The sequence below is a fragment of the Vigna unguiculata genome, chromosome 4 (assembly GCF_004118075.2).
Source record: "Vigna unguiculata cultivar IT97K-499-35 chromosome 4, ASM411807v1, whole genome shotgun sequence".
Classification (NCBI taxonomy): domain Eukaryota; kingdom Viridiplantae; phylum Streptophyta; class Magnoliopsida; order Fabales; family Fabaceae; genus Vigna; species Vigna unguiculata.
In genome coordinates, this window is record NC_040282.1 from 7,066,259 (window position 1) to 7,078,851 (window position 12,593).

At 31.5% G+C, this 12,593-nt stretch overlaps 1 protein-coding gene and 1 long non-coding RNA gene across 2 annotated transcripts; one reads left to right on the forward strand and one right to left on the reverse strand.

Moving 5' to 3' along the window:
• The first annotated feature begins 3,107 nt into the window (after positions 1-3,107).
• Positions 3,108-4,800, forward strand: LOC114182277 (gibberellin-regulated protein 14-like). Its single transcript, XM_028069108.1, has 2 exons — positions 3,108-3,501; positions 3,614-4,800. Exons 1-2 carry the CDS (start codon positions 3,342-3,344, stop codon positions 4,492-4,494), a joined length of 1,041 nt encoding a protein of 346 aa, XP_027924909.1. The 5' UTR covers positions 3,108-3,341; the 3' UTR covers positions 4,495-4,800.
• LOC114182278 lies at positions 4,509-7,272 on the reverse strand. The gene is made up of 2 exons (XR_003604054.1): positions 6,936-7,272; positions 4,509-6,158 (listed from the first exon to the last, which is right to left on the reverse strand). It is a non-coding gene; the product is annotated as an uncharacterized LOC114182278 (long non-coding RNA).
• Positions 7,273-12,593: the final 5,321 nt, after the last annotated feature.

Genomic DNA, 12,593 nt, shown 5'->3' on the forward strand with positions numbered 1-12,593 from the left:
TAAAAGTAAAAATAAAATTCAAAAATAATTTAAATTAAAATAATAAAACTTTATAAAATATATATGTTTTATAATTCTTAATACCGGAAGTCGACTTCCGTTTGTATATATATATATACGAAAGTCCAACTTCCGGTTTATATATATATATATATATATATATATTTTTTAAATTATTTAAAGTTTTATTATTTGAATTTAAATTATTTTTTGAATTTTGTTTTTCAATTTTTTATTTAGTAATTTTATTATTTATTTATTTTTTATTTTTTAAAGTAATCTTTTTAAATTTAAATGTTTTATAATTTTGTATACGTATTTTAAAAAATTAAATAAAATAAAATATATAATTTTTTTTTATATACGGAAGTCGACTTTCGTAATGTTTTTTGACTTTCGGAAGTCAACTTCCGGTGATGATTTTTGACTTCTAGAAGTCGACTTCCGGTGATGATTTTTGACTTCCAGAAGTCGACTTCCGGTGATGATTTTTGACTTCCGGAAGTCATATATTTTGACTTCCGGAAGTCGACATCCGGAAGTATTTTTGGGGGTGTGATGTCCGTGCATTTTTTTAAATGGTCAAAGGGTATTTTGAGAATTTAAAGATTTTTTGGAGGTGCAGAAGAAATGCTTGGAGGTGTAGGAAGAAAGACCCTAGTTATTATTTGGGATAATTCTTAGTGGATTATTAGTAATGTCCAAAACGTGAACTTTCCAAATGAAGCTTAGCTTATGAAAAAACCTCTTTTTGAGCCCCTAAATTGCCTATGCTTGAAATGATATTAATTAGTTTATTCCCTTTTATTTGCTTCATATTACAACTATTCATCATATTTACAATACGGTGATTTTTTATGTAAGAATACAATATTGTCTTATTTTAAACGACGGATTTTTTACGACGACGGATTTTTTACGATTTTATTTTTAAAAGATTCGAAAGAAAGAAGAAAGAAATATTTAAATTATATTTGAACTCAATTTTTAAATAATATAAGATTATGAAATATATCGAAACAAGTTTATTTGATTTTCTTATACATATTTTGTCAAGAGTTTAATTATTTGAAAACTTGATCACAAAATTGTTATTGATAATCATATCCAATCTTGTAGCATATCTTAGTTTTATTTGTAACATTTGTGGATAACTTCAAATAGAATGAAGATCACTTTTTCTTTGATTGTGTTTATGTGAGCAAGTTCCAAATTTAGATTTCCCAATTTTTTCCTTCATATATACTTGTCATTCTAATGATATGTAAATGCTTTTAGTTTTACTCCTAATGGTGCAACTGTTCTAGATATTATACTTACTATTATTATTCAGAAGTCTAGGAATGAAGAGAGATTTAAGTAACTTATTCCTCTCCATTATGCCTATTGGTACTATTTCTTCTTCTTTTATGAATGTTTATGTGATAAGATAATGGTTAAAATTTTAGTGTGAATCAAGTTTGAAATTGTAAAACTTGAAAATTGTAATATATGGTAAAGTGGGTTCCTCTCTTTCTTTGTCTATTTGTATGATAAAAGAAATAATTAGACAATGGTGGTCCCAGAATTCTTAATCATGCACAAGGAAATTCATCTGTGTGAGCATGCTATGATTGGAATCAAAAACACCCGTGAAGACAACGACTTCCTCAAATTTGACAACTTCATACACTTATGTAATCACTCTTTTCAAACTTAACTATCCTCATTCCCACGTACCTTTCATTAAAACATAACTCTATTTTTGAATCTTTTTCATATAAATTTTTTATAAGTAACATGTTTCATGTACACAATAAAATAGTTATGGGTTGATATTTATGAACTAAATAACAGAAAAGAGTGTAATATTTTTTAATTATATTCTATTAAATTCCAATATATCTCTACGAAGTTCTTTTTATTGACTGTGTTACTAACTCTCGATTTGAAGTTTTATGACCATTACCAACTCCTTATATAAAGATTCTTGATATATAAATATATATTTCATTCAACGTAAGCTATTTTTTCTATTAATATATACAAAACATCATATATGTGAAGAGTTTAATTATTTTTTTATGTTGGGCTAAAGTTTAAAAGAATTCGGAAAAGATAAAGTTCAAAACATCAATAGAAAAAAGTTAATCCTTTTAGATTAAAATAATGTAATTATTATGGGAATTATGTTATAATAATATCTCTAAAACAGAGCATCATATCATTTAATGAATTTGTTATTTTTATTCATATATAAATTAATAAAAATATGTAAAAAGCAGCAAAACATATAGACAAAAGTCATAGATTCACGAACTCATAAATCTCACTTTTGAATCATAAGAAAACACCAAACTCATCCAAACAATCACAATCATAGATAATATGGAAAATCATGCATAAATTTCAAACACATCGATTTATCAAATCACATGATAAAAGAACCTTGTAACAATGAACTCTATCACGAATACATATATAGAAGTGTAGATTCTTCTCAAGATAATTGCCTGATTAGAAAATGATCATGTAAAAACTCCAATCAACCACAGTAAACAGTTTGCTCAAAATAAATTGAACCAAACCCATTTAATTATTTCACTACACTTTTGACTTGAAGACACAGAATGGTTCTTCATAAGCTCTTCAAATGTCATAATTAAGTGTTATTTTAGTAGCATTGTCACATGCAGCATCACATAAATAATGCACCTCACAGGTCATCCTAACACAGTTCATCGGTTTGTCTAAACTCTTAGCCTCTGACATCTACAATTTCACAGGTGTCATGTTAAGCATTGTCTTGGCTCTCAATGTGACTCCAGCAAAGACATATTTCCTACGTGTTTGTCATCTGTAGTGTCAAATGTCCTTCTCACAAATTATGTGGTTCCTTTCTTATATTGTCTCGTGAACCAACAGTACCCAACCTTTGGCATTTCACACTCCAACAAAGGAACAAACATCCAAGCAAATTTTCTTGTTTTATTATACTATCCAAAGTGTATTATTATATTAGTTTTATACATCATCATTATCTTTTACAGATTTCTTTTCTATCAAACAGAAAGCGAGAGCTTATCTGTGTGTTCAACTTTTACACCCCAAGCAAAGTGGTAAAACAAACCACAAATCACTTCTCTTCACACAGTTAAGGGTGGTTTCTGCATGATTGAACTACTATAGCCTTTTTCATGGTCTACCTTCTGTTTTTTATTGTCTTTATCATAGAGAAAGAGAAAGTAAAGAGGAATAAGAGTTTATAATTGAATAGTGTGAGCCTCATTATTTATTTAGAAGCACAACCACCAATTGGTCTTCACTCACAGACACGGTTTCTCACAAACAAGCTTAGAATAATGTCTTGGATCCTTGTCATTCTGTTCCTCAGCCTCACATATGGTGGTGTTTCTGAGGCTAACCATGACAAGAAGCTTCCTTCTGCTTCTGTGATTGGCACTGTCTACTGTGACACATGTTTTCAACTGGATTTTTCTAGGGGAAGCCATTTTATTTCAGGTCCCTTTTGCTTCTTTTATTGATGCCCTGGTTCAGTTTCATCTCATATCATGTCATACCCCTTAGGTGTTAATTGAACTTGGTGGTTAATGTCTGGTTATTCCCTGTGCAGGTGCCTCGGTAGGTATAGAATGTAAAGATGGGAATTCAGTACCAAGATTCAAGAAAGAAGTGAAAACAGATGAACATGGGGAATTCAAGGTGCAGTTACCTTTCAAAGTGAGGAAACATGTGAGGAAAATCAATGGGTGTACTTTCAAGTTAATAAACAGCAGTGAGCCTCACTGTGCTGTGGCATCAGTTTCCACCTCTTCTTCAATGAGTCTCAAGACAAGAAATCAAAGAGAACACATATTCTCAGCAGGGTTGTTCTCATTCAAGCCTGTAGAAAAGCCAAACTTTTGTAACCAAAAACAAAGTGTTCAAAACTCCAATCCACATGTATCTGTGAAACCCATTTCAGGAATTTTAGCAAAAGTTCAAACCACACTATTCAAATCCAAACCAACCGAAACTTCAGAGAAATCTCAATCAAATAAAGATTTAGCTGAAGATTTCTTTTTTCCTCCAAATCCATTTTTTCCACCACCATTGATTCCTAACCCATTTCAGCCTCCTCCCCTCATTCCAAACCCCTTTCAACCACCTCCTCTTATTCCCAACCCTTTTCAACCACCAAGCCCACCACTCATTCCCAACCCATTCCAGCCACCAAGCCCACCACCCCTCATCCCTAACCCATTCCAGCCTCCTCCAAGCCCACGTGCACCCCTCATTCCTAACCCATTCCAGCCTCCACCCAGCCCACCACCATCTTTGTTTCCTCCTTTTCCACCAATAGTAATACCAGGTTTAACACCATCACCACCACCACCTCCACCACCAGCCCCAATTTTCCCTATTCCTCCTTTCCCTCCACTATTCCCACCTCTATTCCCTCCACCCCACAGTCCTGGCACACCTTCTGCTTCTTCCAAGAATAATTCTCCTTAATTTACTAGATCTTACCGGTCATTGTGTAAAACTTTCTTGACAGATATTTGTAAAAAAAGAAAATAAAAAGAGTTAAAGAGGTGATTTTACCTTATTACTTCATTATTTTCTTCTTTTTATGAATATTTATTAAGAAATTTATCTGAATGAGCTTTACATAGTGTACAATATATATGGTTATGATATATTTATCTAGACATGCAGAAGGATATGTTGCAGATAAAGTAGCTACTGAGGAAATAAAAATATACGTTGTTGCTATGTTAGTAATTTTAGTAATAGATATGAGGATTTTGACATCTTAAAGCTTCAATCTTTTAAATTTATATTACTTGTGTAATGTGTAATTTGTATCTTTGAATTGTTCTGAAAATGCACACTTATAGTTGTGATTTTATTATACATTATAACCATATCATAAATTCAGGGGAACAGATGGTAAGTTTTGTTCATTTTAGATTAGGCTGCGCTCAGGTTGCTTAAGGAGACGTGGAGAAAATGAATTTATTTTCCATATTGAAATACTGGAGCAATAAACGTTTCTAGAAAATAAAATATTTTTATGTTTGATTATCATAGGTAAATCAAGAAAAAGAAATTCAGTACAGTATGATAAGCTCTCCGAAACAATATCTACAATGTAGCTTCATTAGACAATTCCTGAGGTTGTCAACCTATTATCACATTCTGTTTAAAAATAAAACAATAAAAAGTTCTAAATACAATGTCAAACAACACAGTAGAAATGAATAATCCTGGAAGCACAATTGTTGCATAAAAAAGAGAGATAAAATAAGTTTAGCAACAACTACATTAAAAAAGAGAATATAAATTGTTGAATATCAAAAGGATAATAGCTGAGAAATAACTTTACTTTTTTCTAAGGATGAGCTTAAATAAATAAGTAATGATTTTAAAAAACAATTTTTAAAACACTCATTTATTTAAAACCAAATAAAATATGCAGGTCAATGAGAAAGTAGAATACCTCTGACTAAGAAAAAACGATAACTCTTGAGCATGTTCCTAATCTGCCGATTAATAAAGCAACATTCTGAGATATCTTCCTCATCTTGATGTAACATATCCACTATTACTTTGCAATCTGATGCCAATAGTTCAACAAGCTATTTTGAAAGATTAAAGTATAGCAAAAGTCTTTCCCTCACATTCAGTTATTATAGCATATACATATTGAAATATCCTCTTTTTTTTTATTCTATTTAATCCTTTATGTCTAAATATTTTTATTAAGTAAAAGACATTAAAAATAATAAATATATACAAAAGCTCAAATGAAATCATTTTTAAGAGCTTAAAACGATTAAATTTGTTTATAAATAAACCTAAATAAATAACTACACATTCTTCTCCCTCAAATTTTCTGTATGGAAACAATTATCTTTGAAATGTTAAAACTGAATCAGTACTTAACTAAAACAAATATAACTTCCCTATAAACACTGAAAATAAAATTATCAATCATTCAATTAAGTAGTTTAACTTCCCTATAAACACTGAAAATAAAACTTCAATTATTATTCACAAACATAGGCAGGCCATATCTCTTGACTGATCATCATGACAAACTGGCAGATGATTTTGAAAGGAAACCAGATCAGATAGCCCACAAGAACAAAACCTCATCTGCATCACATAAATACCTAAAACGAACAGGACCACAAGTTAGTTTGCATGGTGAAACTAACATTAATGTGAAAGCAAATGTTGTTGATAATCCAATTCCAAAAACTACTGCAATACTTGATGCAGATTAAAGATATAGATACCATTAGAGCACAAAGGGTTTGTAAAGCAAGAGCAAAATGTTTGAGACTAGGAAATTTTGCATAGAGTTATAACAAGATTGAAGGTCATAATGGTGTACCACTGCAGAGTCAAAGCAAAATTCTTGCAATATGAAAGGTATAATTTCCTTTATTTCTGTTTGTAGCAAGGACAAAAGCATAAGAGGAGTACATCAACAGATATAAAATTTCCAATTTTTCATTGAATAACAAAAATGAGTATACAGGTTGTAAAAAATATTTTGACTCCAACAATATTTCTTCTCAAACTCTGTCACTGACTGTCATCCTAACCAACCACCAAGTCTCTTTCCAAAACTAAAGTATGCAATTTAAGAGACAAACACAGTTCTTCACTAGGCTAATTTCCAATAATCTCAAATTCTACTGAATCTGAAAGCAAAAAAGGAAATATAAAATGATTCTTCAATTCAAAAAGCCTTGGAAGAATTAATCCACAATTCTTCAGGATATTGAAAATAAAACTATTCAAATCTTAATTCCTTATCACATACGAAAGTCCATACACCAAATCAAACTCATATGCTCCTTCAGCATTTCAATTCCCCCAACAAAAACACAATAAGCACAATTATCATTCCTAGGACAAGTGATTCATAATCATACTATCACCTCCAATAATAAAAAAACCTCTGGAAATAAGAAGATTGGAAACGAATCATTTGAACGTGGGGTTGTCCCGGAGGCATAATTCGCATATGATTGGGAAATTAGAGCGTCTCAACAGTCAATTTTGTGGCCTCTGAAGAACCTCTGCGGTATGGTTAGGTAGGGTTTCACAATAACCCCTTTTTGGCGCCAAACTCGAATAGAAGAAGAAATAAGAAAGCATAAAAAGAAGAAACGAAGCAGAGATTGTGGTTTAGACAACAATCAATAATCAAATTCAAATCCAATATCCACCCCCAGCACAGCACGCACAGGTGGAGCTGCATTAGGGTCGAATAGCTTATTTTGGTAAATCTAATAATAAGAATAATGTAATATATAAAGAAACAAGAAATATATTATATATCATGAAAATACATTTGTAACAAAATTTTTATTTCTCTTGTTTATAAAGTTCACTTATAATTTTAGAATAAAATTTAATTGATGTTACTAATTACTATATTAATATTTAATAAATGAAATTTTTTATTATATTTTAGATATAAAAAGTATTATATAATTATTTATTAATATAAGACGAAATAATGGATCTAAAAAAGTTAACAATGATTTATTTTACTTTAAATATTAAAGTGTAATTAATATAAAAATTAACTATAATCTTTAGTAACATTTTTTAAAAATAATATTACATAATAGTCTAATCGATAATTACATTAATTTAAAAATGTTATCAATAATTACATTTAGGTACCCTTTTTTAAAATATTGTTAATTTTATCTCCAAATACATTAATATGCATCAATGCAGTATGCTCCTTTAGATTCTCACATATAGCATTAAGAATGTGATGATGTGACAATGGAAAATGGATATGTGTCAACTGAAAACAGATTCATCTCTAAAAGCATAATTATACAATGACATGATTTTCTTCTATTAAAGGAGAACTTTGAACTTATGCCCTAATTCGTGAATTGGGTGTGCGTGGTCTTCTTCCTCTCCTTGAATGAATGAGAAGTTTGAGTAATATCGTTCAATGTATCAGTTGGTTAAGTAATTTAGATAAAAGTATGACTAATAAGTAAGATAAGGTACCCATTTGAGGATATGAATTGTTCAATCAATCATATACGCAATATTTTCCAGTTTGAGTAATATTGTTCAATTAGTAAGTTGTTTGAGTAATGCACAAAATGATAACCAATATAAGGTGCATAATAAGGACATGAATTATAAAAGTTGACTCCAAATAAGGTGTTCATTTATTCCCAATTTGACTAAATCATATATATCATATTTTGCTGAAAACATAGATGAATAAAATCCTAAATGGACTTAATCATATATGTAATTTTTTGCTCAAAAGACAGATGAATCAACTGTAAATGGACTCAATCGTATGCTCAAAACACAAATGATATTAATCCAAAGTGCATTTCAGTACATAACCATATTCTTTAAAACACATAACGCGTTAAATAAAATCACCTGCTAAGCATTTAAATACAGAACATTGTTCTTCCAACTTAAATTGGTTCCAATAAAAAGGAAATACATATTGAACTTCCAAAAAAAAAGTTGTAATCATGTCACGAAATAAGGTCTTCATGACTTCCAAATTGGGCCCCTTCTATATGACAATTTTTCTTTGTAGCTGGTTCTTGTTGTTGGTTGAATTTGATGGCATGAAGAAATCTGACTTGGTTGAGGTAGTTAGGTGTCTTGGCATGAAGAATTTTGAGCTGCCTATGTTGGGTGACTTGGCTGATAGGATTGTGATGGAACAATTGATTAAGTTACAGTAATTTCAGTTGGCTAACCACCATTAATTTCAATTGGTTGACCACTAGTAATTTCAGTTGGTTGAGTAGGTTGAGTTGGTTGAAGTTATTCACTTTGTTGGCTTGGTTGAGTTCCTTCAGCATGTTCAACAGTTGTGCTTCCTTGTTGTGTAGTTGATGGAGTTGGTTGCTGCTCTGTTAGAGGTTCTTGGGGATAGCTATTTCGTTTGTGTCCAAGTGCTCTGCATATCCCATATCTTTTACGTGTTTCACCTTGCTTCACTTGCGTGTCGTCTTTCTTCAGCTCCTAGGACTCTAACCTTCGTTTCTTTTTTTGTCTTCCAAGCAAGACTCTTTTAGTAGGAGGCAAAACATCACAGTAAGAGGTCATTTTCCATTGATGAGGTTCGTTGACATGGTATATCATTGACAAGTATGTCTCTTTGTAGGTTGACTTCAGAAATCAGTGTGGGAGGCAATCCTCTCCATTCAAATTTAAATTTTTGACGATAGTGAGGGCATGATAGCAGGGAATTGTTGTTATGGTCCATTTCCTACAACTACATTCCAGTTTATTTATGTCTACCACAAACTTGTCTCCAATCATGGAAGTATGGCTGACCTGGAACAATTTTTGTCCAAACCAACTGTCAATGAAGATAAAGCAAAATAAATCAATGTATAAATGAATCATATTTAATAAATAAGCAATGAATAATATTACCTTAGTATCCAATATTTACTCATTTCTGCTTCCTTCTCTAGTTTGTCTTTAATTTTTAGGCAAATGGAACCTTCAAATGCATTTTTATCTTCTTTCTATTGGATGTGTTAGATTATAATCAAAATAAATCGATCATAAAGAACAAATTAAACCCTATCATATAATAAATTATCCCTAATAATATTAAGAGTGGTTCATAATACCAATAATAGAATGTGAAAGCATACCTAATTAGTATTTAGATACAATATAGATGAAACAATGGTACCTGATCTTTCATATAGAATCATTGAAAGATTAAAACTACTTACGTGTGAGACAATGTGAGACTACTTATGTGTGAGACAATTGTTAAGACTTTGGCAAGTGTACCAAGTCGTGCAAGTAATAAAAATGATAAGTCCAAGTATCGTTTTCCCACGGGAATTGCGTTTGTTTAGTTAACTAGGTGTACTTACTAATTTAAGTGTTGAATGTAACCATTGATTAATTCGAAACAAGTGAAAACATAAGGATTTCTAAACTTTAAAGTGATAAAATACCAAGGCAAAGACTCATTGGGGTTGGAATTCATGACCAAAACTCTAAGCAAGCACCTCACAATATAAATCTCTCATCTACTCAAGCATTGACATCAAAGGTATTCAATCCCTAATCCCTTAGGGGTATGTTTTGAACTTTTATGTAAAAATTACTAATCCCTTAGAGGTTTAAACACAAAAGACACATTAAAAACGATGTCTAGAATGACCAAAAGCTTTGGTCTATGTCTAGAACCAAACCTTTAGGTTGTTCTATCCATGTCTATGGTTCCAAAACACTTTCCAATGATTAGATACCACCCAAAACGCATAGATATTCCATCATGCACGAAAATAATTTAGATAGAACACAAAAATAGTGAAAGAGATTCTATTGCATAGATGAAACTATAATGAGTTTAGGTACATTACATCCAACCCCAATGAAATGGAGTTTAGCTACTCCTATACATCTAGAGCACAAATGGAGTTGAAATGGTAGAATGGATGAAGAAAGATTGATCCTTTAAGCTCCAGAAATGTCTCTGCCTTCGTTTTGAGTTCCAGCAGTGTTCCTCCCACCAAAACTGTCTTTTCTGTTCGAGTCTCGACACTTTTAATGTTTGAGCAAAAAGATAAACTCGATGGGCCAACATTCATTCTCGCTGGGCTAGAGAGCATTCCTCGCTGAGCTAGTGAGTCTGGTTCGCTGGGCTAGTGAGTCTGGTTAGCTGGGCGAGTACATCCAGCTAGCTGGGCTAATGGCTCCAAGCAGCAACTAGTGAATTTTTCTCCAATCTTCCATTCTTTTCTACAAAAGTCCACAAACATCAAAGTAAACATGTTTTTGAAATAAATAACAAAATCCTAAATTCTTTCATGAGATTAACACAAAAATACATGAATAAAAGACAAATAAGAGGTTCTAAGAAGTGTAAACAATAGGTAATTATCACACTTATCAACAATACTGCTCTCTTCCTGGTAAGGTATGCCCAAAAGATTGAATCCTCACATATCTAATGTCTTATTTCTCTATATATTAAAACTGATTAATGTAATATTTGTTTTACATCCTTACCAGCAGAGACCAGAGATCTCTCAACAGGTTATTGAACAATCAAGTTCATCACAAACTGTTCACTTGATCCAACTAATCACGGACCGTTCATCAGAAACACAATATGTATTATCCATAAATTGATAATAATTGTACAATATAATTGATACTAACAAATAATATAAATTAGTCATGAATGTTAATCTACAATAATAACAAAACTGGAGAATAATAATTTTATATAATAAAATTATATAAAATACAATAATCTCCCACTTGGATAATATTAATAAATAAATAAATTATATCAATTACAACATAAGCACAAATACCAATATAGAAATATAAGCATAAATCACAAAGATAATATCAGATAGGGATACATACCATATGCTTAGATTACATAAATAATGGATAATAAAAAAATAAAAACAAACATAAAATATATATGATCCCAAAATGGTTCATACATTTTTATATGTTAAAAGAGATGTAGTGAAAATGACGGCATTGATAAATATACATCTCATTCAAACCATAATAATATAAAGTGTAAACTTCAGACTCCCACTAACCTAGTACATCAAAAGAATTAACCACGTCCATATGAGTTACATGATTTTGAAATACTTCAATTGTAAGACCCGAGAAAAATTAAATAGTTAATTAAATAATTATTTAATAAATGCGGGTAATAGGAGCATTTAAAGTATTTAATGCGGATTGTTAGGACATGGAAAAGTACTAGCTCAAGTGGTTGAGAATACTTTGATTGTGTGAGAGGACTTGGGTTTGAGTCCTATGTATGCCAATTGTGTATTATTTAATTTATGAATTTTTATGCTCTATATTTGGATGTGGGACGTGATAACATAACCTTAGAATTAGAGGTATTATCACGAAACATGATTAGTTGAATTGGTTGTGCACTTGCTTTGTAATTGAAGGGTTTTAAGTTCAAACCTTGTTGAGAGGGGGTGATTCTGGTTCGTGAAAGAGGCCAGGGAGAGAAGAATTGAAGTGCTTCTTTTTAGCAAAGGGAAGAAGGTGTACGAGTGGTCCTATGTCTTGTTGTGTGGGTAGGGAAGGGAGATTTATAGGCAATGGGTTCACTAGTGGAGTGCCAATGAGGCGAGAATATGTATTAAATTGATTGGGGTATGGCTGTGGTAGTGTTCTAGTTTTGGAACAAATCAGTGAGTGTGCCAAAATCAGTAGTGAGATACTTCTGGTGTGGCGCCTGACGGCCTGCTGGTGTCGCCAGGCGATAGGAACAACAGGGAGGATCACTGTACCGCGTGGCGCCTGGCGGCAAGGGAGTGCTCCACCAGGCGGTGGTTGAAAAACAGTGGCGTTGGCCACTAGCGCTTGGTGATAACATTGTCGTCAGCGATCAAATTAATACTACTTATCTATAACAACCTCAGCATTGTTAAGAAAGTAGCCAAAAAATTAGTATGAGTTAAGTTAATCCTAAGTCGTCTCCCAACGAACACAGAATTGATTTTTAACAAGTTAGTTCTTATAATATCTATACAAAAGATTTAGTCAAATAAAATAATAAAAAT